Consider the following 26,039-nt stretch of genomic DNA (forward strand, 5'->3'; position numbering starts at 1 on the left):
AATGCGCGCTTGTCCTAAATGTAGGGAAATGTTAGTTAACGCGGACGAGTAGACAAATAGTCCTGTAATGTTCGAACACAGCATTAGTAGGTTGCAGGTTGAACAGTCATTTCGATTAAGTACCAAGGCATAACGTTGAAAAGCAATATGAAATGGAATAAGTACGTCAGGTTAGTAGTAGAGAAGGCGAATGTTCGACTTCGTTTTGTTGGGAGAATTTTAGGAAAGTGTAGCTGATCCATAATGTAGACGGTGTACAGAACTTTAGTGCGATCCATTCTTGAGTACTGTTCGAGTGTTTTGGATTCCCAACAGTCAGATGGAAGGAAGCCACAGAAGCATTTCAGAAGCAGGCTGATAGATTAGTTACCGGTAGGTGTGATGTGATCAACTACGACCACCACCACCACCACCATCACCGAGAGACAAGGCCGCCGCGCGAATTTCATAGCAGGGCCACCATTTTGTGTTTAGAAGCGTTTCAGTATGTACAGGTTTGTTGGAACATGGTTTACAAATCTTGTGTACAAAAGTGTCGTGAGAATTACGGAACTGGACCGAAAGTAATATTATTTTCCTTTCCGAAAGATTCGCATCAGCGTCGGAAATGGCTTTGAACGATTCATTGGGACAATTTCCAACCCACTCGGCACAAGAAGGTATCTAAAAACACTCTACCTAGTACAATATTTTTTTTGCTAGTGGAATTTCTTAAATTTTGGATACATTTGACTAAAATTGTGAGCAAAAGTTCGCAGTAAATAGTATTTGTTTTCAAGTGGCTTTATTTTGATTTTGAAAACGGAATATAAATTTTTATCTCGTGTTACATTTTATTCATGTTTAAATTCCTGTGCACTTTGTATTTTGTTACGCATTACCGATACGTTTTATTCTCGATTTGTGAGTGGGTGTTATTTTTCACTCTCGCATTAGTTAGTGTGAGTGCTAATGAATGTTGAAACTGCTGTTTTCATGTTTAAAAAGCGATCTCTCTGTATGAAGCATATCTATGTTGTTTTTCTGTGTGTTAGTTTTCCCCGTTATTAGGCATTATCCACCACACTACCAAATAATCATCATTCAACCTAACCTACACTTCAGGTTATGCTGCAGAATAGATGTCATGACAACCAGATTTCAGTGGCATCCTGTATCACATGAGCCGCCTCATATAACGGTATTCTCGTTAACAACACATCCAGTTACTTAATCTGCCCGGTATCTTGAATGTCTCAGTTGGTTAATTGACACGTCAAGTGTCGTTTATTTCATACAGCACAGCTTGGTACGGAATGTTTAGTTGATATCTTCTTAACATACTTTCAATTGGATTGTCATTACTGCCTTATTGAGGAGTGTCATTTATGTTGGCATCTGTTCAACTTTATTTTGTGTTTGGCATGCGTTTGCTTTGCAGTTGACCGAGTGAGGTGGCGCAGTGGTTAGCACACTGGACTCGCATTCGGGAGGACGACGGTTCAATCCCGTCTCCGGCCATCCTGATTTAGGTTTTACGTGATTTCCCTAAATCGCTTCAGGCAAATGCCGGGATGGTTCCTTTGAAAGGGAACGGCCGATTTCCTTCCCCATCCTTCCCTCACCGAGCTTGCGCTCCGTCTCTAATGACCTCGTTGTCGACGGGACGTTAAACACTAATCTCCTCCTCCTCCTCCTTTGCAGTTGTTTTTCTATCCAAACATGAAATTTGTGCTATATCAAGACCCTCATTCAGCATTACCTGTAATGTCACAGTTTTAATATGTGCTGGCATAACACCACCCACAGTGAAATATTATTCTGCAGCAGTTGATATTTCATGTACCATGACAATGAAGAAGCTGTAAAGTCAAAATAACAAAATAATTGCTATGTTAACATGCAGAATCCAGTAGATCACTGAAATTTGGTGACACTTAATCCATAATAGGAACTTCACTCTTATAATTCCACAAATATCACAGTACTGCTGTAACACAAGCAGTTCACAGGTATATTCATCATATACTGATGCATGTTGAGCCATGCTCCGAGTGCTTATAGTACTAATTAATAAAAGAATATTACAATGCATTATGCATGTTCTTGTAGATCATGGTATATTATTGCTAGGCCTAAATGATTTATGTACTTCCACTAAGGTGTGACCTGTCAAGTTAATATTGGTGGAAAATGAATGAGTGTCCAGTGTTTTTTACTTTCACATACAGACACACATCTCTAGATCATGCTGTATACTGTACTGACTCACACTACTTTGTTGTAGGTTTGTGAACTTCACTTCACCAAATCTGACAATTGCCGGCATACGGAATGTTATGATGAAGTGAAAGTCACAAAGCTTACTGTCAGGCTTTCAAGACTAAGACTAGAGAGGGTGCTGTTCCATCAGTGTTAGCAGGCTGCCCATGCTATTTGTGTACTCCATCCACCATCACTCGAGAAAGTGCAGAGGAAAAACGAGCTAGATTAGACAACGAATGTCTTCTAAGACCAATTAATGATAGTGTAGTAACCAAAGCACAGTATGATTTGAGTAAGCTATTTTCTACATTTGAAGCATTTCTGCAGTGCTTCGAAAGAGAAACCATTCCCAGAGAGTGGACCATTGGTAAGAGAAGTGACTGTGTCCTATTTCTATCGCTTACTGTATTATCCACTCCATCTGTGCCTGTATCCGCTGTAGTGACGAATGAGTTACAGTTGTCCGCCTATCGAAGTAACACTGAGATAAGAAAGATAGGCAGTAACGAAATATCAGACAAACTTTCAAACATCAATGATTTGTTTACAGTATTAGACAAAGCAAAAGAATTAGTTAGTGCAAAAGGAAATTCATTAAAAAGCCAGTGCCTTCTTATACAAGTCATTTTAAATGATATGTGCAGTTCTGTAGATGAAGAAAAACAGAAATAAATTCAATTCTTAAGTTGCTATCTAGCAGTGAGGAAAACTATAGGTTTAATCCTCAATTTTCTGTATTTTGTTGTATCCTGCATTCCCTATGCCTACAAATTTTTCAGGTCTTCTGGCAATCTTATTCTTCCTCATCCAAGAACTTTACAGAAAATGTGTTCCTCATATAGTAGGCCTAATGGTACTCATAATGAACAAAATGAAGGTGCTTCCGCTCCTGTATATTAAGAAAATATTTAAACCTTTGCAGGAAAGTGATTGTACCATTTCTTTAATGGTGGATGAGATTCATATTAAACCTTATTTTGATTACAAGGGAGGAAACATTGTGGGGGCAGCATTTGATAGTGACAAGGCTGCTACTACTTCATGTGTCTTTACGATACAATAATTGCTGTCATCTTTTAAAGTAGTAGTGCATGTCCTTCCAGTGAGAAACCTTGTAGCTCAACAGTTATTTTTGTATGTGAAGAAAATATTATGTGCCCTTCATGACATTGGTTTCAAAGTTATTTGTGTAGTTAGCGACAACAGTGCTATAAATAGGAAATCTATGGCACTTTTTAGCTCACCTCCATAACTCAATACAGTTTACCCACATCCAGCTAATTCAACTCTGCCACTATTTTGTATAATTGATTCTGTCCACATCCTTAAGTGTATACGTAATAACTGGTTTAATCAAAAGGACTCTCAAGTTTTGCTCAAATATCCACAATTAGGTGGAAGCAGTGATGATTGTCGGGTGTTAATGGTATCTTTTGAAGCATTGAGGCAGCTTCATAAGATTGAATGTAATGGTCTACTTAAGCACTCTTATGGCCTTACTTTGAAGTGTGTCTATCCATCTTCACTTGAGAACCAGAATGTGAGCCTTGTTTTGCAGGTATTCATTGAATATACAGCTAAAGCCATTTCAGCTGTAGGGGAACAGAAAAACTTATTACATTACCAGACAACTGCAGAATTTATTAAAATTATACTTACATGGTGGAAAATTGTAAACGTTAAGGCAGATCACAAAGGTGTTCGACTAAATTATCTCTTCCAGTGCCCTTTGTCTTTAAGTAATAATGATGAAAAATTAGTTTTTCTGGAAAAGTTTCTTGAGTGGCTCGATAGGTAGAAGGACTTAGGCCTGAAAAATAATACCCTTTCAAAGGACACCCATATAGCTCCTGACACACACAACTTATGGTGTGATTGAGATGGCAAGGTACTATACTAAAGAGCTTGGTGGTGTTTTTTTTTTTTTTTTTTTTTTTTTTTTTCCCCCTGGAAAAATTTAAACTGATTCTCTGGAAGCAAGGCTCTCAGAATCTCATACCTGTGAGACAGATTTTTGAGGTGGAAGCCAAGATGAGTATGCAGAACATGTTGAATTCAAGTACTTTTGGTAAACTGCCTGTGCCTGTTGCTGAAGGGTTCACCTTTAATTGTAATGAGACTATACAAACAGATTCTGAGTTTATGGTTGACGTTATGTATTTGGAGGAAGATATCAGGCAGGCAGAAACATACCTTCCAATATTAACTTATTTAACAGGATATTGTGTTCACAGTGTACTGAAGAAACAGCAGTGTGAGGTGTGCTGCAAATACCTTCTCTTAGACAAAGAAATGTGCCTGCATGGTGAACAACATGATAGTTTAATCAAAAATTTGGACGGGGGTGGTCTGTTTTTCCCTCAGCCTGATGTTGTGAATGTTGTTATTTACAACTACATTACTGAACAGAAATTAATATCTGCCCCTAATGAAAAGAAATTTTTGTCATCCAGCAGTCAAAGGGTGCTTGTTCAAAATGTGACCACAAATGCTGTTCAGGAGAATAGTTTCTTCTTAACAGACTTTGTTTGCAGTAATGATCATTCGGCAGACAAAATAATGAAGTTGTTAGCCAAAGCATCCACCAATGCATTATTAAACAATTACATTAAGAAAAAGAATGACACCTTTACTGCTTCTTTTAAGAAATGTAATCTTAGCACATTTTGATTTACATACAGTTTACATGCTAGGACATTTATCAGATGTCACAGGAAATTTGTATTAAGTGTCACACATTCAGTTAAACTGTATTTGGTCCAGTGAAAGCAGAGGAAGGTTCTATAATCCATATTGGTGTAGCACCTTCAACTGAATGCACACTAATTGTCATTTGGTCCATATAGCCTGTAGATTTTGGATAATTTGATTCCAACAGTTTCAAATGTCAAAAAATCATAACTGTGTCCGTGCAGGCTATTCAGCTGCAGTAAATACTTTGTCCAGCACTAAAGGCTAGTTTCCACATCATCATTGTGAAATGTTATCAGATTGTGTACACATCCATCTGTGCACTTGATATTAGCCTAAGGTTGAAACTGGGCCAGTGTTTCCTCGTAAAGTCTTTGTCTTCCAGCTATTCTATGCAGAAATATTTACATCTTCCTTTCAATTTGTTGAGCCTGTGCTGCCCAACAAGAAAAAAGTCAGTTAAAAGTAATTCTGTACTAAACCTCATTATATTGGCATGCAGACATATAAAGCTTTCAGTTGCATATTACAATACTACATAGGGCAAGCCAAAAATGGATTGCTCCCATTTTCCTGAAACAGAATGACACCAGGGTGTGTCCTAATGTAGTTACTTCTCATAACAGCTATTCATCTAAATTTTGATACAGGCTGTCAGTATTGTTGCACACAGGTAACATTTAGTTATTGCTTTGCCTATGTTATTTTACTGAGACACAGTTACATTCTAGTAGTTTTTTTAAACTTTACTTATAAAACCTCATGGCAGTGTGAGGCTGTGTGCCAGACTTGGAGCGCACATGCATTTAATCTGCTAGAAAATTTCGTAACAGCACACACTTTGGCACTGAGTGAAAAGTTTGTTCTTGAACTGTCATATTAGTGTCAAGTTCATCACTGTCTTAGTTTTAAGAGACTCTTTTGTTAGAATGCAAAGTGAAAGTAGTTTCTGCCAGTAGCTGTAGAATCTTGTGTTACAGAAAATCACTTCAGGGCATTAAAATACAGATGAGGTGTTCCATACACTCATTTTAATTGAAACAGTTTATTCTAAGATTTATGCAGCAGGAATAAAGTGAAAGAGTGCTACAATTTCTTTTCTTAAGGTGATGTTTATATAGTAATTGAAGTAAAGTTCTTCCCACCTATTTACATGGAGAGTATTCTTGCAAACATAAAGGAGTGTTGTGTTGTGGCTATTTGTTTGAATGTCTAGGATGTTATATCGTACACCATTCAGTTTAATTTGTAATCAATGTAAAATCATTACAGTTTTGATTTATGTTGTACATCTTTAGTTAATCCCAGAGTTAATTCCTCTTATTTATTTTGTTTACACATAAGTTCATTACAAAGAAACTGGCCTGCTTCTAGCTTATGGCAAGGTTTTCAACAAATGTTGCACAGCTGTGCAGTAACGTTATAAAAGAATTGTTTCAGTTGTTGCTCAGGTATTCAACTGTAATGTGAGGTTGCTCATACTCAGTATTGCCATTACTTATTAGTTTCCAATGAGTAGCAACATTTTCACGTTGCTGAATTTCCTTCAGTAGTGCATCATCCCAGTGGCACCTTTATACATACATTCCAACAAATGTTTGTTGCTCTATTAGTCTGTCTGAGTTACTACATTTGTCAGCAACGTAAGTCATCCTTCGTCACAATTATTAAATTTTACAGACAGAAAGACTGGTAATGTAACCTGTTACATGCGTCTGACATATTTTTCAAGTGTGTAATTTTTAACGAAATACAATATATCAATTGTGTACAACTAACCAATCATTCTGTGTAATTCCACTGAACGTAGAAAAGGCTTGCTGCCTTGTAATATGGAAATTGTGATTATTTCTGTAATGGAACCAGGTTGTGCCCTGGATTTTGTACTGTCAGCAGGGGTAACATTGGCCCACTTTTCCACAATATTTGACATGTTAAGCTCTTGGTGGCTGACAGAGTACTGCTAAACTGTAATACAATATTTTTAAAGCATCTATATTCCATATGTGTCAAAATCAGTCTAGTGTTACCAGATTTTAGCAACTGTTTTATGACCATAATATTTTTTTAAAAAACTGGGCCAATGTTACCTTTACATGGGGTATCTTTGTCTCGCATGTTCAAATCTGTCTACAAAAACCTAAAAAATGCAATGAGCCAATGATCAACCAACCAAAAAGGATCATATAGTAATAGAATGTTTCTAAACTTCAATAAGTCATTTAAATCCCAAAATTGAGTTAGATAACAAACATTTAAAGAGAGAGAATGAAAAAGGAAATACCGGATAGTTTATTTTTATTTTATTATTTATTGTAAAAGCTCAGAACAGTTTAAATATTGCAGAAATTGATAAAATAAAGTTGTCCAATTCAGGAACTGAAAATTGGTTCCTTTTAGATACCTTTTTGGGTTCTTTTATTTTGAACAACACATCTTTTAAGAATATAACATCGAATCTGGTCTTTCAGGCCACCTCCAACACTTAAGTCTCTTCTCCATGCATTCAACAACACAGCCCATCTCATTAATCTGTCTTATTTGTCCTGGATACTTTTCCCCATTGAAAAGGACAGTTAGAAAGTCATTTTCAACATAATCCTCATTAAAGTTTGATGAACACTCCTCAGGCACTGAAAATGTTTCACCTTTTTCACTTGATTCCTCTAGTGATACATCATCAGGATCATCACCACCTGAGCAACTTGACAGTCTGATTCTCTTCTGTCTTTCCTTATTTTTCTGGAAAAATCTAAGCAGCAGCAGCGGTTGCAGATTGTTAAACGAGATGCTTTTCCCAGCATCAGTTGAGGACGTTACATATTCACTTCTTTTTCTAACTGTTCTAGGAATGCCTCTCCTACCATGTCAACTTGATTTTTATTCATCGGCAAGCATTCTGTAAGCTTTTCCCGGTTTAATGGAAAAATTCTACACTTTTCAAAGCCAGATATAAGATTTTTGGATATGTTCACTTTTAAGCCATCCATTAGTTCATATATTAAACATGTCTTTAGGCACTGTAGTAAACTTGGAGCTGGACTTGGACTCTTTCCACTTCCTCAATGTCCCCCGCTGTAGTTTCTTCATCACAGCAAAAACAGCAACATCCAATGGTTGTGTGAGATGACTTGTGTTAGGTGGTAAACACACAAACCTAATGGCATTTTCCTCTCAGACCTGAAGCATTTGTTGGTTATTATGGGAAGACAGATTATCACCAATGAGTACAACTGGTTGTTCTTCGTGCTTCACTGCAGTGAGAAAGTGAGATAAAAACCAATCTTAAAGTGTCACTCCAAATCAGTCACTTTTGGTTCTGTTGTATAAAGTGTGCTGAGGACCGTTTTCTTACTAAAGTTACAAATGTTTTCTACATATTTTGCATCTCGTTTGCAAATCACCTTCTTACTTCCTGGCTCATCACAGAGGTTCGTTTCGTCATAATTCCAGATTCTGGACAGTGGAACATCTTTCGCGGCTTCACTTAAGTTATCCATATAACTGTTCAAGTCTTCTTCACTGATTTGAGCTCTGACCTTTTTGACGTTTGAGCTCATTCTAACAGAGTGTTCATTGTGGCGTTTAAAAAAGCATTTTGTCCACTTATAACCAGGCAAATTATTCTTGAACACAGGAATATTGTCACCCTTTTTATCTAAATAACTTTTGACAGCCATATGAAAGTCCAGTTCATCAATTGGAAATCCAAAATCGCACAACTTTATGAGATGGTGTTGAAAGGAAAGTTCTTCCTCATCTGTAGACAGTCGAGACCGACCTACATTTTTTTGACTGCTTGCCAGTAAGCCTGTTTTTTATGATCAATCTGGGTATCCCAAACCTTTGTTCTGTTTCACGTTGCGTCATTTGATGTGCAGGAATTGCTTCTAAACATTCTTCCAACTTCTCCAGTGAGTAATTTGCGTATGATCTGCAATGAAGTTTCTTCTTGTGTATTCGTGGCATTGCTGTAAAATAAGAAGAAAAACATTTTTCAGCCTCATTGGGAAGAATTCTGTTCAAAAGAGTAATGAATCTTCAAAATAATTACTGGTAGATAGCGAAATAAACAACCTGTAAGCCTAACATTGTTTGGACCAAAGTAACCCCAAAACATGGGTCAATGTTACCCCATGGCGCAATACAATATTTATTTCGTACTTATATGGAGAAATTGACATCTCTCTGCTTTAAATCTTAATCTAGACAAATGAAGCGATAATAAAAACTACTTACCGAAAATTAAATCACTTCCGTAACTTATAACCAAATGATGGTTGGAACCACACTAATTTGCCACGAGTTGCAGACCATAACAAAACAAGTGCTGCTGCAGTGACAAAATTGTGAACTACAAAAACAGCGAAAAAGCAGTGTAGTTGATGCTACCACCTATCGTTTAAGACTAGAAACATGGATATTTGTTGACGTATGTATGAGCTGTGAGACATAGAATCTTTGTTTTTCTCTGGGCCAATGTTGCCTCCAAAGGGCCAATGTTACCCCAGCTGACAGTAACAGCTTTTTCAGGAAGTACAAGTACATCATGTCTGACTTAAATATATTATTGTTCATTACTTCTAGTGTTTTATACATCCTACATTAACATAAACTATTAATAATTATATTATTTTAAGTATGCTGAGGACTATAATTCCCATGTTGCAGTAATTTGTCTACATATTACAAAGAATTAAACTTGCTATAGTCACCAGCAGTGATTTCTGATCTATCTCTGGAGTTACTAAAGTGACCCTTGTCCTGAAGTTTAGCTCAGTTCTTCATATCATATACAGCATTCGCTTTGTTTTACAGGATAGCTTGATTCCCGTAGTGAGTCACTGTCTGCTGCAGTCACTTAGGTAGACACTTAATGAAATTCTCTTAGGAAATACAGCTTCAAACAATGGAACAAATTAATCTAGAAATAGGTTAAATTTATTATTGATGGTTTTAGCTTGATACATTGTCTCATTACAACTGCTGCAAATGTCTGCTGAAGGTTTGCAGATTTTCACTGTAGACTTACATACGCGTCCTATTGATAAAACTACTGTTGTTTGCAGCTCTTACAGCATGAATTTTGAACAGCTGACCATCATGGTCGGGACGACATCTAAAGTTTCACTTACACATATGTTGCTAATTCTTTTATCTACAGAGTATTGTCAATCAGGCTTGTAAAGCTCTTTGCAACTTGTATTTTTACAGGAAAGAAAATTGACATTACAATAACAAAACATGATTATTTTTGTTTCTGAGAACAGGTGAGTTAAAAGTGATTGTTTGGTTAGGGAATGTACTCAACTTTCCTGAGGGAGCTCTATAAACAGCTACCACATAAACAGGCTGTGTATTAACAAGGAATTAAATGCAACAATTCTCAAACTGTTGAGCAGTAATACAATTTTTATGTCCATAGGCTTGGATGCTAACTGTTATATACTATTAAACATGCAAATGTAAACCTGCAAAATGAAACAATATTTTATTTAGAATACTGAAGGATTTTTCAAGTGAGTGCAAATAATAGTCATCTGGTCCAGAAAGACTGTTGTTTACCACAGTGTATTTTTCGCAAATTTATCCCGTTTTATCATGTATATGGCAATATTATTTACATCCCACACTCGTACGTTTTCACTGGCTATTGATAAGTCTTCAGCAATTACATTACCGGTAAAGAAAAAGAATTAAAAACTATAGCTTGCGCTATATCGTGATAGATAAAATTCCGTATTTTAACCATACTGCAAAGTACTCTTCTCTTTGTGTGGTATCATTTGCCAAAATCTCATTTCGATATCTCCAGCGGTTTACGAGATATAAGAGGTTTTATGAATATTTCATTGGGTTGGCCTGCTTTGCATGACATCACAAGAGTGTGCTGTGGCCTTCTCTCTGGGTGGTGGTGGATCAACATGCAAGTATTACGGAGATGCTTCATGAATTCAAATGGGAATCCTTGGAGGAAAGACGATACTCATTGCACAATGCAGTATTGCGCATATTTAGAGAACCGGCATATGAGACCAAGTGAAAAACAGTTCTACTGCCACCAATGTATATTTTGCATAAGGATCGTGAAGGTAACGTGCGAGAAATTATTGCTCGTGCAGAGGTTTTTACTCATTTTTCCCTCGCTCTATTTGCGAGTGGAACAGGAGAGGAAACGACTAGTAGTAGTAAAAGGAAACCTCTACCATGCACCGTAAGGGGGTTCGCGAAGTATGTATGTAGATATAGATGTAAAAGTAAACATTATCAGCAGAAGATAACAAACAATTTGTACTGCAAGATAAAGTTAACACCCTAGCACTGGGTCACAACAATGTAAAAACATGTATGGACTGCAGCAGATTGTAATGCGTAAAAATAAATAATATTGTTCTTTTATTTGTGTAAATGTTTATACTCAAATGAATGAAACACTTTTACAACAAAGCTTTTGTTTCTTTTCGCTACCCCATTGGGAAAAGAACAGGCTACACTTACAAATTACTTTAAACATAGTTTAGAGAAAAAATGGGATTTTTATGCAACAAAATAAAGTTAATACCCTAGCAAGGAGGTCATTATAACGCTTGGCTGTCTTTGAAACATAATCGAAAGCATTTTGTTGAAAGCATAGCAACTCTTGTTTCTCACTTATACGAATGTGTATTAAATTCAGATGTTAAAACTACTGTTCAGTATGTTATTTTTTCCAAGTGTTGTGTAGCTTCCACTGTGCTACAGCTCAAGTCTATCACCAAATGTACCTTAACCTGAAAGTAAGATCACTAGTGCTAATAAGTGAAACAAGTGTGTCGTGCACTGTTATAGAAAAATAACAACAAAATTTTGGTTTATCTAAAGTGTCACTTTACTTTGATACAAGAATAGAACTATACTCACCCACGATGAAACATCAATGTGATCTATGTGGAACCTTGTCAGTCATAGTAATACACCTATGAGGATATGGACTTTCTTTGACAGAAACACTTATTCCTGGAACTGCCTGGCATGACTCCTCAATTGTGAGGACTGGAATGGGGTGAGCTCAGCCTCGTGGTGTCAATTGAAGAGATACTTGATCATGTAGTGACAGCTCGACTTCATGAAAACTGACAATGGCAGAGAGAACTTTGTGCTGACCCCACATCCAAGGGTCCAAAATACTGATTGGCTGTTTCGTTTTATTGGGCAGTAAAATACTGAGCTGTTTTTGGGAGCATATAATATTTGTGTGTTGGCGTAAGAACTCTGTAATTGGCTTACTTCCAAAAAATGGGTGTGGCTTAGAAGAGGGTAAGGAAAGGAAAGGGCATGGCTTAGGAGAGGGAGGGATGGGCAGGTGGTGGCACCACACTTTTCTCTCTCTCCCTCAATCTGGTGACCAAAAGTTAGAAAGTCAATTGTATCCAAAGTTGCTATCACATTTCTACTCGCAATGTCCCACGAAATAGGGGCTTGTGACACAGTCGATAATGACCCGTCCATCATATGGGGAAACTAAGCTTGGCGGTATTCTAGAGAAGTAGGCTATCTATCAGCACTGGGGTTCACCCTCTCACTTTACTCATTGTGTTATGCTACACTATATATTCATCCATTGCACTTACTACACTCCACAAATAGACTTACGCTGCACCTTTCACACATCCTCAAGAAAAGGGCAACTGTGTGGATGAATAACACCCTTTCTGCTAGGTGGCAAAAATGATACAATTTCATCCAAAAAAAACCTGACATTGCCCGGGTATTCACTTTGCCAATTTTCTGTAAGAAACGAAAACCAAAAATCAACTGTGTTTGTAGTGTACAGTTTCTGCATGCTGGGTGCATCTGCTTCGCGTGTCTACGGCATGCTTTTGTACATGTCTGTGTGGCAAAACTTCTTCGTAGCTCTGTAGGTGGCTGTTGTTAGTGCTTAAAGCTGTTAGCGTATCGCAGCTGAAAACTGTCAAAAGTGCTGCCAGGCGTTAAGGATCCCTTAAGTTGACTCTACTGTGGAAGTGCCTTAGTAGTAAAAAACAGATGTAGTAAAACTTCATGCATGATGCAGCGTTTTTTCACAAATCTCTCTGTTAATTATGTCATATATCTTGAACAATGTGTCGTTCAATGATATATTTGTGTACATACATTCAGTGGCATATTTGGATACTGTCTGCGAAATATGTTGTGAATAGAGTTAATAGCAAAGAAGTAATAAATTTAAACATCATGTGTAATGCTGTAGTTTTTCACGCATCTCAATGTTTATATCGCCATATCTCCTGATCTATGTCACATACAATTGTAGGGTCCATCCTCTGCCGGGCTGAAAACCTCTATTAATTTGTCAGGATGTAGACTGATCGACATGTATGGCGTCGTTAGATGCAATAGAAGAATATTCAAGATAATGCCATTTATTACTTACTGACAATACAAGTAATTGTTGCTTCTTCTGCGCCAACTGGCGGCTATGTAATCCAGAGAAAAAGCCACTGTATCCAATATGGACTCACAGCTTCCCAGGGTGATATATCAGCTAGGAGTGGAAGTCTATGACTCCTTGAGGTAGGCACGTCCCATCAGTTGCTCTGCTTGTGGAGATGATGGTGACCACAGTGTGTGTGTTTTGATTCACATGCCGCTTTTGGGAGTTCTCCATCCCTCCCAGCTCACTGCCCGCCTTGTCCCCTCAGATGGACAGTGATGTCAGTTACCACATAGCTGTGCTGAATTCTTGACCTGGCCTGCCAGTGCAATAGTTCTTCATACCCGTGTGACGCTGGAGTTTAGGGCAGTTTGTGGACTGGACTGGAGTTGTGTCGGCAGATGCTTGGTGTACCCATCAGCACTGGCTGCTGTGCTGACGTCAGTACTGGATGCCTCCAGCAGCCACGCCATGAGATCGCTGATCGTCTCGTAGGGCAGCAAGTGCGAGATCAACACTAGGACACTCCCTACACGAGTTGTAACCACAGGATCGATCGTACTGAGCGAGTGCCAAAAGGTAGTGGGGGTGGAGTATTTATGCCACCAATGAGAGGCTCTGTTCTACAATGTCATTCGTAATGACCAAATTGATTTTGCTCTTCCCGAGTCATTAGTGATGGTCGTTCTACATTTGCTTGACGAATTTGTTACAGGGTCTCTATTGCTTAGTCAAACACTAGCTGGTCGTTGTTGCATCCTCCCTAGTAACTCTTGTGCAATGTTGCAGGAATAGGAAAGCTGTTAAGTCTGTACTGTTCTAACCATTTTTTGCTGAGTTGCTAGCAGTCCCTCTTGAGAGCGGCGAGGTAGCTGTTTTGCGTGACCCAGTAAAACTGTTGAAATGTTTACGCTTCCCAGGTAGCTGCTGGCTACATTTCAGCATCATAGAGTAACGCCATCCGTTAGAACTTAGAAATGATGTAATTTTATAGCTACATTTGGCGAAATGTGTGGATACTGTCTGTAAAATTCATTATGAATGGCGTTAGTACCACAGTAGTAATTAATGTAAACGTCATACATACATACATTAATCCTTGTTCCATAGATCATGAATACGACATTTCGTAATGCTGTGGAACGTGTCACTTTAACATGAGTTTTCTTTGCACAAAATAATTAATTAATTAATTAATTTTTTTTACAGTTACTACTTCATATCTAAGAATTCATCTATTGAGTAGAAGGAGTTGTCTTTCAGAAATTCTTTTAATTTGCTTTTAAATGTTGGTTGGCTATCTCTCAGACTTTTACTACTATTTGGCAAATGAACGAAGATTTTTGTGGCAGCATAATTCACCCCTTTCTGTGCCAAAGTGAGATTTAATCCAGAATAGTGAATATCATCCTTTCTTCTAGTGTTGTAGCTATGCACATCGCTGTTATTTTTGAATTGGTATGGGTTACTGATGACAAATTTCGTAAGTGAATATATGTATTGTGAAGGAACTGTGTATATCCAGAGTGCTTTAAATAAATGTCTGCAAGGTGATTTTGGGTGGGCTCCAGCTATTATTCTGACTACACGCTTATGTGCAATGAATACTTTCTCTCTTAATGACGGATTGCCCCAAAATATGATGCCATATGAAAGCAGTGAATGAAAATAGGCATAGTAGGCTAATTTACTGATATGTTTATCACCAAAATTTGCAATAACTCTAATAGCATAACTAGCTGAACCTAACCGTTTCAGCAGATCATCTATGTGTTTCTTCCAATTCAATTTCTCATCAATGCACACACCCAGAAATTTTGAGTATTATACCTTAGCAACAGACTTCTGTTCATAGTCTATATTTATCAATCGTGTTATGGCCATTTACTGTACAGAATTGTATAAACTGTGTTCTCTCAAAATTTAGTGAGAGTCAATTTGCAGAGAACCACTTAATAATTTTCTGAAAGCCATTATTTGCAATTTCCTCAGCTGATTCTTGCTTCTTGGGTGTGATTACTATACTTGTATCATCAGAAAAAAGAACTAACTTTGCATCTTCATGAATATAGAGTGGCAAGTCGTTAATATATATTAAGAACAATAAGGGACCCAAGACGGAACCCTGTGGGACACCATTCTTGATACCTCCCCAGCTAGAGGACTTTGCTGGTTTTTGTAGTCTATCTGTACTGCTAATTTCAATCTTCTGCGTTCTTCCAGTTAAGTATGAATTAAACCATTTGTGCACTGTTCCACTCATACCACAATACTTAAGATTATCTAGAAGAATTTCATGATTCACACAATCAAAAGCCTTTGAGAGATCACAAAATATCCCAATGGATGATGGTTGGTAATTCATTGCATTTAATATTTGATCAGTGAAAGCATATATAGCATTTTCTGTCGAAAAGCCTTTCTGAAAACCAAATTGACATTTTGTTAGTACTTCATTTTTACAAATATGTGATGTTACTCTTGAATACATTACTTTTTCAAGACTCTTGGATAAAGTTGTCAGAAGTGAAGTTTATGTTTTCAATCGTTTCTTTATCTGCTTCTTTATACAATGAACTGTCTTTGTTTTCAAAAATTGAATATATTTTTAAATAAGCTATTCTGGGGAAAGAATTTTCATTATAAGTAGATAAACCATCTGTTTGCAATAAACATATTGCAATAGATTGTTGTAGTTAAGACAGCATCTATGTTGTAACAAATCTGTTAATTTTTGCCATATTTAGCTAGTGGAACAGAATAAAAAGGAGCTTTCTCAAAATATTTGCTGCTGTTTGCTATTAATTCTAAACGATTTGTTAATGGATCAAATTCTTGTTCTTTTTGGAAATATGGATTAATGTAATTATAAATTGTTGCTTCCAGCCTTGTAATTCCATTTTCTTTAGCTAAATTAGAAGCAAATGTTTCCTTTAATCTACTATCTGGACAATTTAAAAGATCTATAACATGGTTTCCAAGCTGTTTGCTAACTCCTGGACTTGTTAATTGACAAATAAATTTATTGTAGTTTTTAACTCTAGAGTTAGAATTAATCCAAGTTAAACAGTCTTTTCCAACAGAGTTATTGTTGTTTACTATTGCATTACAATCTTCTTTATATTCTCCTTGCATTCGAAAAATAAAATTATTAGTTAAATATTTACACATTTCCTCTTTATTAAAAATTCCTGCAAAATCTTGTTTTATGTGTAAATCCAATAAATAATAGTGTTCCTTTTTAAGTTCTTCCAAAATCTCTGGTAACTCTCTTCAAAGTGTATCGAGTTTAACATCTGCTAATTCTAGTTTGTAAGGAATAACAACAGGATTTTTATATTTTGTCCAATAATTTTTATATCTATGCTAGTGATTTGTTTGGTTCTTTTAATTGTTTGTGTATTAGAATCTAAAGAATTTTTGCTTTAACTCCATGTCTTGCCAAATTAAATTTTAGAAAAATCTTGATCTTAAAATACTATTAAAACCACCACTTATTTCCGATTTTACAAGAAATTTTCCATTTTTCCTTTCTCCTTCGCAATCTATAAAATCTGTTATTTTAACTACCACAATATTGTCGCAAAATGGTTCTGTAATTGGTTTAAATTCTTCTAATTTTTTTCTCCAATTGTGTAAAATATATCCCCAATATTTGTAACAAGATTATTATTATTCAAATTTTCAGTAAATAACCATAAGCCAAATCTTCCATTGGTTGGTTTTACTTTATTTCCCAAAAGTAGTGTAATGGAATATTTATTATTTTTTGTAGTAGACATTTCATTCTGAACTCTCATTTATAGAGGAAGAAATTTATTAGTTTTGCAAAAAAGTAGAGAAGCAAAATTGCTAATAAAAAGACATCAAATTTAATTGTTTTGAAAATGTAGTTGAAAATGGGTAGAGGGAAGTAAAGTGAAGTGATTTTCTTACCTATATGAAATATGACAGTAAAAGTTATGTCTTTGAAAATGGAATAGATATATTAGCATATGGACATTACAAGTTATTAAAAGTGTAATAAAAAATTTTATAAATAAATTTAATAAAATTTTTCTATGTAAATGGAGACTATAATCAAGAAGCTCAATGATGGTAGTGTCAATGATGTTAGTGTCTCGAAAGAGATTACAAAAATAGATGAGCTTGAGATAAATGTTTTATGTGATGTTACAGGCAGTGAATATTTAAATACTAGATTTGGAGAGAAACTTTGTCTATAGCTCAATATTGATTTTAAGATTACTTTAGCAAACAGATGTTCTAAATTAATTACTGATTGGGATTGTAAATAATTGGAAAAGGACAAATGAAACTGAAATATAAAGCAATGAAGAAATAATGAATTTCATGATATAGAGTTCACGATGTGAAATTTTTAATATAATTTACCTTTGTTAACTAATTCATTTTATACTTTCTTTATGAAGATTTTCAGGGTAACAAAGATTTGATAACCTATAAAATATAATATTAAATTTAATTTCTTGTTATCACTTATGGAAATGAGTCATTAAATTTATTTCCTTGCAATCACATTGTAAATGAAGTAATGAACTTAGAAAATGGTTGGTTATCGACTATAATGTGGTAATTAGTTAAAATTGGTTGAGTTATTGAAAGAATTAGGTATTGAGCTAAAGCTTAGAAATCGGTTGAGTTATTTAAATAGACTGAATTTGAAATAATCAGTTGAGTTAATTAGAAAATGCGGTAAAAAGTTAAGTGAGCCGAATCTACAAAATATATCTACTCACACCTAGAACATCAGACTGGCAGCATTTACCAACGGATAGGAACAGCTCCGGCCAGTACTTACGCCGGCCGTAGCATTGTATTCACTTGCCGTTACGTTGTAGTAGCATGTTGTATTTTGTATTGTGTAGAGTAGATTTTGGTCAGTATTTTTCTTCCATTGCCTTTTTTCCTTATTTGGTTTGTCACCACAAGAGTTGTGGATTTTATTATTGTTCTTGCGTTTAAAACTTTGTGTATGCCAAGAATGAATTTTTTTTCTTTAATTATAAAAAAGTGTGTTCAAATTGGCTGTTAGTTCCTTTTCCTGCTGACTGCAGGACACAACAGTTATTGGTGACGAGGATGGGATTTTCATTTTCGAAAGGAATGGCCTCCTCAGAGGAACTTTTCAGTCCTTGGTGGAAAATCTACAGCAGATTCAGGCAACGCTCACAAGGTCAGAACATCACTCTCACTCCCCAGCGTTGCAAGAAGTAGCTCATAGAATAGATTCGACTGCAGGTAAATTGAACACTTTGCATGTGGCTCCACTGACATTTCCAGCTTTTGATAGGTCTGTCGAACCATGGTCAAATTATGTAGAACGGTTGGAACAACATTTACTGGCACATGGGACCCACAACAAAAATCAAAGTTGGGTTTTCTTTTTAGCAACAGTCGGTCTGCAGGTGTAGTGTTTAATTCAACAATTGAACCCTGAGCAGTCCCCTCCCAATCTCTCATATACCCATATCAAGGGCTGCCTTTTTGAGCACTTCGACGCACAAATAGATGTCACCTGTGCCCAGCAGACTTTCTTCTATTGTCGCAAGTCACCAGGTCAGACTTATCAGGAATGGATTACGATGCTCCAGGGTCTCTCCTTCAATTGTAAATTCTGGTGTGTAAACGTTGCCTGCAAGCAGTCTAATGCCTCTTTGTTGATCCATTATATGGTGGTATTTCACGCACCAGACGAGTGTTTTCGGGCTGATATTTTGAAGTTACAGGATCTGTCCCTCGACACCTGTCTGCTTATCACTGGTGCGTTTGAACAGTCCCACCGGATATAACCACCATGTCTTGATCTAGCTGTTTTCGCGGCTTGCAAGTTGCCTAGTGCCGAGCTGGATTCTCGTCAATCTGTTGGTCTATCTCATGACAGGAAGTCTTTCACCCAGCTTCCCTCCTGTCCAGACTGTTTCCGGACTCACCAATGGTTGGAGTGCCCCCACTGGTGAGCAAAATGCACGACTTGCAGCCGAACAGGCCATATCATCGTGGTTTGTCAGGCTTCGCAGAAAAATCACGTAGATGCTACACTTCCTGCGGATGCACAGGCTCATCATGAATCGCCACCTCAGGGCCTGGATGCCTCGCATTCCATTGACGGCCAAGTATTCTCCATCATTCCCCAGTCGGGTAGCCGCTTTCTCCTTCCCTTGGAGGTCACACATATTCTGGTGGTCTCCCAAATTGACACGGCATCATCCATTTCTATTGTGGATGGTGCCACATACCAACACTTCGGCTCACCGTGTTTATCCCCATACACTCGCGCCTTGCGCAGTTCCAGTAATCACTTTATATCAGTTGACGGCATTTCTTCCACACAAATCTCTTACAATGGTCATTCCTTCACCGCTCAGTTTTTGGTGGTCGGATCCCCCGGCGCTACTAACCTTCTGGGTGTGGATATTTTTGGTTATCTGGGTTTATCAGTCCAGGACAAAGTACAGGCAGTATCGATTCCCTCATCGGATACCCTCCTTGCCCCATTGCTCAGCAAATACGAAATGTTGTTCTCATCCTCCACACCGGGCAGCAGGGTTTCGCCGCGCATGTTCAGCTTCTTCTCTCTGCTGTTTCTCATTTTTTTAAGACCCGCCCTGTCCCCTTTGCTCTCCGAGACAGGCTCCAGGTGGATCTTCGCCACTTACAAGATGAAGGCATCCTTTCCCATGTCGTGCACAGTTGCTGGGTGACGCCTATCGTGATAGTCAAGAAGTCAAACGGCACTTTACGCATCTGTGGCGATTTTATGGTCACTGTCAATTCTCGGTCCGCCATCGATGCCTATCCTATCCCAGCAGTGTATGACATACTCACGTCTTGCGAGCTCGACCATTTTCGCCAAAATTGATTTGCGCGATGCTTATTTGAAGCTGCCGTTCGATGAGGAATCACAGAAGATTCTAGTTATCAATACCCCGTGTGGCCTTTTCCGGTTTGGCATTGCCAGTGCCCCCGCCATTTTCCAAAGTTATTTGGCACACCTCACACGTCAGGTGCCTGTGGCGGCCAATTATCTGGACGATATTATTGTCGGTGTCTCGTCCGCTGTGGACCTTGCGAACGAGCTGGATCGGCTGTTTCAAGTTGTTGCCGAGGCTAACCTGCATTGCCGGAAAGAAAAGTATGACTCTTTTGCACGAGAGGTCAGCTATCTTGGGTTCACAATTGATGCCTGTGGCCTACATGCCTCCAAGGAGTATGTCGAGGTGATTCAAAACGTGCCTCCTCCCACCAATGTGAAGCAACTGTAATCCACCCTAGGTCAAATCAACTATTATCGGCATTTTATACCCCACACTGCCGAGATTTCGGCGCCCCTGATCAGGTTATTGCACAAGGGTGTGCTTTGAGTTTGGGACACGGCATGTGAGCAAGCTTTCACACGTCTCAAGTCCGCTCCCTCCCACTCTCCTTGTCTGGCCTCTTACGATCCTTCCCTGCTCCTCATTGTCGCCGCCAATTCCTTGGACTGTAGCCTGGGTGCGTTCCTCTCGCAGATGGTTGACGTCATTGAGAGGCCGGTGGTTTTCGCATCCAAAAAAATGAATGACACTCAAATCAAATATAATCAAATTGAAAAGGAAGCTTTGGTGCTGGTTTTCGCCCTGACGATATTCTACAATTTCGTGTATGGTCGTCATTTCCCGCTGCAGTCTAATCTCAAACCTTTGGTTTCTTTGTATCAGCTGGTTTCTGCAGGCCACCTCCAGCATTGGGCACTCTTCCTGGTGACGTTCGACTTCGATATAGTCTAGCGCACATCTGAACGGCACGCAGATGCTGATTATCTGTCCTGGCTGCCTGCCAGGGCGGACCGTGAGTTTAACACTTCCCCCTTGGTTTGTTACCATGTGGAACTGGACGTGGATTTAGCTCTGGATGCACTTCCGTTGGATTCCGATGCAGTCCGGCGGGCCACCGCTCAGGATCAGCCACTGCAAGCTCTCCGCCGCCAAATCGCTGGGGGTTGGCCAACCAGCTGTCGTAGCATCCACAATGCAGAAGTCCAGCGATTTTGGAATCATCGGCACAATATCTTTTTCCGCAGTGGCGTCATCCTTTTGCATAGTGATTTAGACGTTCGCTCGGTGGTCATACGGCATGTGTTGCTCCGCCATGTCCTCAACCTCCTCCTCACTGGCCAATGGGGCATTGTCTTCAGCAAACAGCTGCCCTGCCAACACCTTTATTGGTGCGGTATGGATAAAGACATTGCCTCCCTTGTGTCAGCCTGCACTACGTGCCAAACACGTCAGGCAGCACTGCTGCGCCAGTATTTTTCATGGCCGGATGCAGTTGCTCCATGGGAATGTCACCATTTGGATTTCCCAGGGCTGTTTCGTGGTTCCAAGTGGCTCGTACTGTTCGACTCTGGGTCAGGACATCTTTATGTCTCCCACATGATGAACACCACTGCTGCTGAGACTGTCAAAATTCTCTGGCACCTCTTTGCTGTCAAGGGACTCCCCAAAACGATTGTTACAGATAATGGTCCACTGTTTACTACGACCGAGTTTAAGCAATTTTGTACTGCCAATGCAATTTTCCACATCCATACCGCCCCATTTCACCCTGCATCAAACGGCCGAGTGGAATGTTTCGTGTGGATATTCAAGACCCAGCTCAATAAGCTGCTGAGCCATCACCTGCTGGAAGAGGCCATGCATCTTTTCCTGGGTATGTACCCCCCCCCCTCCCCCGATGCCAGTATAAGTCCAGCAGAGATATTCCACTGTCGACCATTCCACCCCCCTTATCTGTACTGGTTTCTGAGGCTTCTCACCCTCACAACTGCACGCCAACACACTCCTTTTGTGTCAAGCAGGAGGTCTGGGCGCTAACCTTCTCTCGTCCACAGGCACGCCGGGCACCTGCCATCATCATCAAGCTCTGCGGCCAGGCAATGGCATCTCTCCAGTGGGCCGACGGGTTACGCCGCCTGCTGGCTGGGCCGACGGGTTACGCCGCCTGCTGGCACCTCAACCAGCTCTGCCTCCGTCCGGTAGACCACGACGCCCCAGGGAAGCTGCCAGTGCCTATCGCCGACTGCCTTGTGGTGGAACCTCTGCTTCCACCTCCACTGCAGCTGCTCTCCCCGCCGCCAGCTGCCCGTGCTGCGTCGCTGCCTCCCGCCCCTGCTGGCCACGAACCCCTGGATGTCGACCAGGATGCCCCTACTCCTATGGATGTTTGTGGTGCTGTGCATTTTTTTTCCCAGGGGGAGAAATGTCGTAGCGGCCCCTTATTGTTAGAGGACCCACTGAACCGACGCGCAAGATGGATTGCTAACTCCGTTTCAGCAGCACAGAGAGAAACATCGCCAGCAGACAGAAACAATAACAGACTTTTCAAATAAACACGGAACTACTTCACCAGACCACATGTAACTGTGTTCTACCAATAGAGGAACTTATATGTCTGATGTAGCTCTCTGCCGACCTGGCTTTATAAGCACGCCTAGACTGTCAGACCGGTAGTGTTTACCAACCGCTAGGAACAGCTCCGGCCAGTACTTACGCCAGCCCTAGCATTGTATTCACTCGCCATAGCATTGTAGTAGCATGTTGTATTTTGTACTGTGTAGAGTAAATTTTGGTCAGTATTTTTCTTGCATTGTCTTGTTTCCTTATTTGGTTTGTTACCACAAGGTTTGTGGATTTTCTTGTTGTTCTTGCGTTTAAAACTTAGTGTATGCCAAGAATGCTTTTTTTCTTTAATTATAATAAACTGTGTTCAAATTGACTGTTAGTTCTTTTTCCTGCTAACCACAGAACACAAGTCACAAATTTGATCATCATAAAATCCACACGCTTTAAGAGGAACCCCATGGCATATAGAGGAAATCAGAGTGCTTGTTGCCATAACTCAGGTGCAAATTATAGAGCTGACCTTTTTCAGTACAACCATCACTACTGATGTCTTTTGTCCCCATATATTTTCCCCTTTATTACACCACTGAATGAAAATGAGATTAATCATTTATTTTTGCAACATGACAACACTACTGCTGGTAAGGCACACCAGTGCCTACGACTTTTTGATGAAATCTTTGGTGGCTGCTCACCAGATCTGTCTCAGCCTAACTATTGCCTTTGGGGTGCGGTTAAAACATTTGCATATCAAAATCACCCAAAGACAATGGATGAACTAAAGACAGCAATAATTGGTTATCTGCACTGATTTACAAAAGAAACATTGGCAAAGGTGTTCACAAATAAATGTAGATGTGTTGATCTATGCCTTAAAGAAAGAGGAAAACATTTCCAGTATCTACTATGATAGTGATGAGTACAGTGTATTTAACTGTAATTAATAAATTTCATTGTTTTAATTGTAATAATGTTGAATCCCATCTCCCAACATAACTGCAGCCACTAGCAGTGAATCCAGGTCCCTAGCTTATAACATGAATCTACTGCCAACCTTAGGCATTGAAAACAGCAACCAATCACATTATTTCTAAGAATCAAGTCATTGCAGCAAGTACAGCGCATGTGAGCTTCGTTCCACAGAGAGCTCACTGTGCTCAGACTCAATACCATCACCAAAGTTGATAGACATGGCTAACAGTAAAAACTGGGCATGTACACACCATATCAACATCATGGATAGATATTATCGCGATTACCCTAACATCTTCCATTGCTTGACAGTTTGTGGGTGTGCAGTTCCAACCATCAGCTATGACCAGTGGTGTCATGAGTTTATGATGAGGAGTATTGTATAGTGGACATAAAAGGTTTCTGTGGCTGTTTAAGTAACTCACATAAACTACAATTCTTATTTACTTCAGGTATGTATGTTTTGTTTTCTTTCTGTGGGTATTTTTTATCATGTTTTGTTTGCAATACAATTTGTGGTTATAGAGTTATGTATGGGAACTGTCATTATAATTTATAGTTGCAATATTTGTTTGAATGATCTTTTATTTCTGGGTATGTTTGTTTGTTTTCCTATCATATTGTGTTTGCAGTATAAATGATGTTTCAGTAATGGTTGTGTATTAAGACTGTCTTGTATTAACTGTGATTTCTGTATTGTGCAATGGATGCAAAGGTTGTATTTAATGCACAAGTGTAGCAAGAGATGAGGGGCCATGAGTCACGCAGTAAATTTTACAGAAAATAGGAGCTATTGATGATTATTGGGTGGTGTGTGTGTGTGTGAGGGGGGGGGGGGTGAACCAAGGAGGGGGGAAATCCTTTGTTTGAGTTGGTGTTATGTGTTTGTGTTTCTCATAGAGTGGGGCTAGGGGAGATATTTCAAGCATTGCATTTCATTTTGTTAACTGCTGTGTGTTGCTATTATTTTGGTTCTCATAAATTAGGTCATTACCTGAGCTATTTTGATTTTCATCTATTGTGTGTTTTTGTCGTGATTTTTTGGTGTAAGTCTCAATATGTCACTCACTTGGAATTCCATTTTAGGGAAGTTTTATTTTTGTAATGAATCTAGATTTCTTATGTTTTTAGTTGTTGATTTTTAGTTATTGTGTTTGTGTTTTACATTCTGTAATACACCTCATCCTTTTTTATGCTGCATTCTGTTAGTTTTTGTTGTTTTATGTTAGACTAGGGTTAGTTTTTAGTATCACACTCTGTACTTCAGCTATATAGTTCAATTTCAGTTGTTGATATTATGGTCCATTATTTTTGTGAGTTTTCATTAGATATATATTGTGATTTAGTTTATGATTTATTTAGGATTTACTTTTGTGGTATCACTGCCTATACTTGAGCTCTACCGGGTTACCCAGGATGAATGATCACTATTCAGGGTTTTTACGGGAGTGCTCATTTGAAGCATGTAACCTCATATTGGCATACACCCTATTCCAAAGGTTTTCAAGGTAGAACATTTAATGTACATTTTATTTTGGGCTAGTAGCACGCACATATGTGCCTTAGTACCCATCCTGCTTGAAATTTCATACTAGCCCAACCTACCTTGTTGCTTTCCACCTCTTTGCTTGGCATGTCTTTCTGCAGTTAAACTAGCTCACTGAATACACAACTGTCCATGGTGTTTCTTGAGTGAAGTAGTGGGAGGGATTGAGGGTGTGTCAGAGAGGTTCATCAGTTAGTGGTGTTTGTACACGTGCTGGCTAAAATGCCACACATCTACATTAATGAAGAATATCCAGATGTGGTGTATGCTTATGGCTTCTGTGATGGTAGTGTCCATCATGGCACTTTCTGACATGTAGAATTCCTGAGTGTAGGATGTTTACTTACAGGCAAATGTGTTACAAGTACATACTTTTCAATTGATACTTTGTAAAATGCATGTTGTAATGTTTACTAACTGTTGCACATGCACACATTTGTAAACCTGACAATGTCTTGAATAATGCAAGAAATAAATAATAATGTATGTCAAATGTGTTCTATCTTGGAAACCATTCATAATAGGGCCTATGTCTATGTACCTGTCATATGCCTGAACACTTGAGCATTCCTCCTGGGTCACCCTGCACAGGTCAGTTCTAGTTGTTATTCCACATTCCATTATTATTCACAGTTTATCATTAGGGGTGTACTGTGATTTCATTTAGGATTTACTGTTTCGGTATCACTCTCTCTCATTGTGCTATATAGGTCAGTTCTAGTAGTTGACTCCACATTCTGTTATTTTTCTTTTCTTTTAGCTATATTTT

General features: G+C 38.6%; 1 protein-coding gene across 2 annotated transcripts; it reads left to right on the forward strand.

The window, feature by feature from the left end:
• The first annotated feature begins 356 nt into the window (after positions 1-356).
• On the forward strand, positions 357-23,125 carry LOC126248150 (uncharacterized). 2 transcript variants are annotated; one of them, XM_049948887.1, is made up of 4 exons: positions 357-494; positions 589-659; positions 22,242-22,310; positions 22,341-23,125. In XM_049948887.1, the coding sequence occupies exons 1-4, from the start codon at positions 487-489 to the stop codon at positions 22,616-22,618; spliced, it is 426 nt and encodes a 141-aa protein (XP_049804844.1). In that variant the 5' UTR covers positions 357-486; the 3' UTR covers positions 22,619-23,125. The 2 variants fall into 2 exon arrangements, with proteins under 2 accessions (XP_049804844.1, XP_049804843.1); XM_049948886.1 differs by having other exon boundaries at positions 22,242-23,125.
• The last annotated feature ends 2,914 nt before the right edge of the window (positions 23,126-26,039 follow it).

The sequence above is a fragment of the Schistocerca nitens genome, chromosome 3, assembly GCF_023898315.1.
Source record: "Schistocerca nitens isolate TAMUIC-IGC-003100 chromosome 3, iqSchNite1.1, whole genome shotgun sequence".
Lineage (NCBI taxonomy): Eukaryota > Metazoa > Arthropoda > Insecta > Orthoptera > Acrididae > Schistocerca > Schistocerca nitens.

What these genes read in the sequence shown, in the direction of transcription:
- LOC126248150 (XM_049948886.1), top strand. An exon ending in AACCCACTCGGCACAAGAAG is followed by an intron (nt 660 to 22,241) that starts GTATCTAAAAAC and finishes TCTCGTCCACAG; the next exon opens with GCACGCCGGGCACCTGCCAT.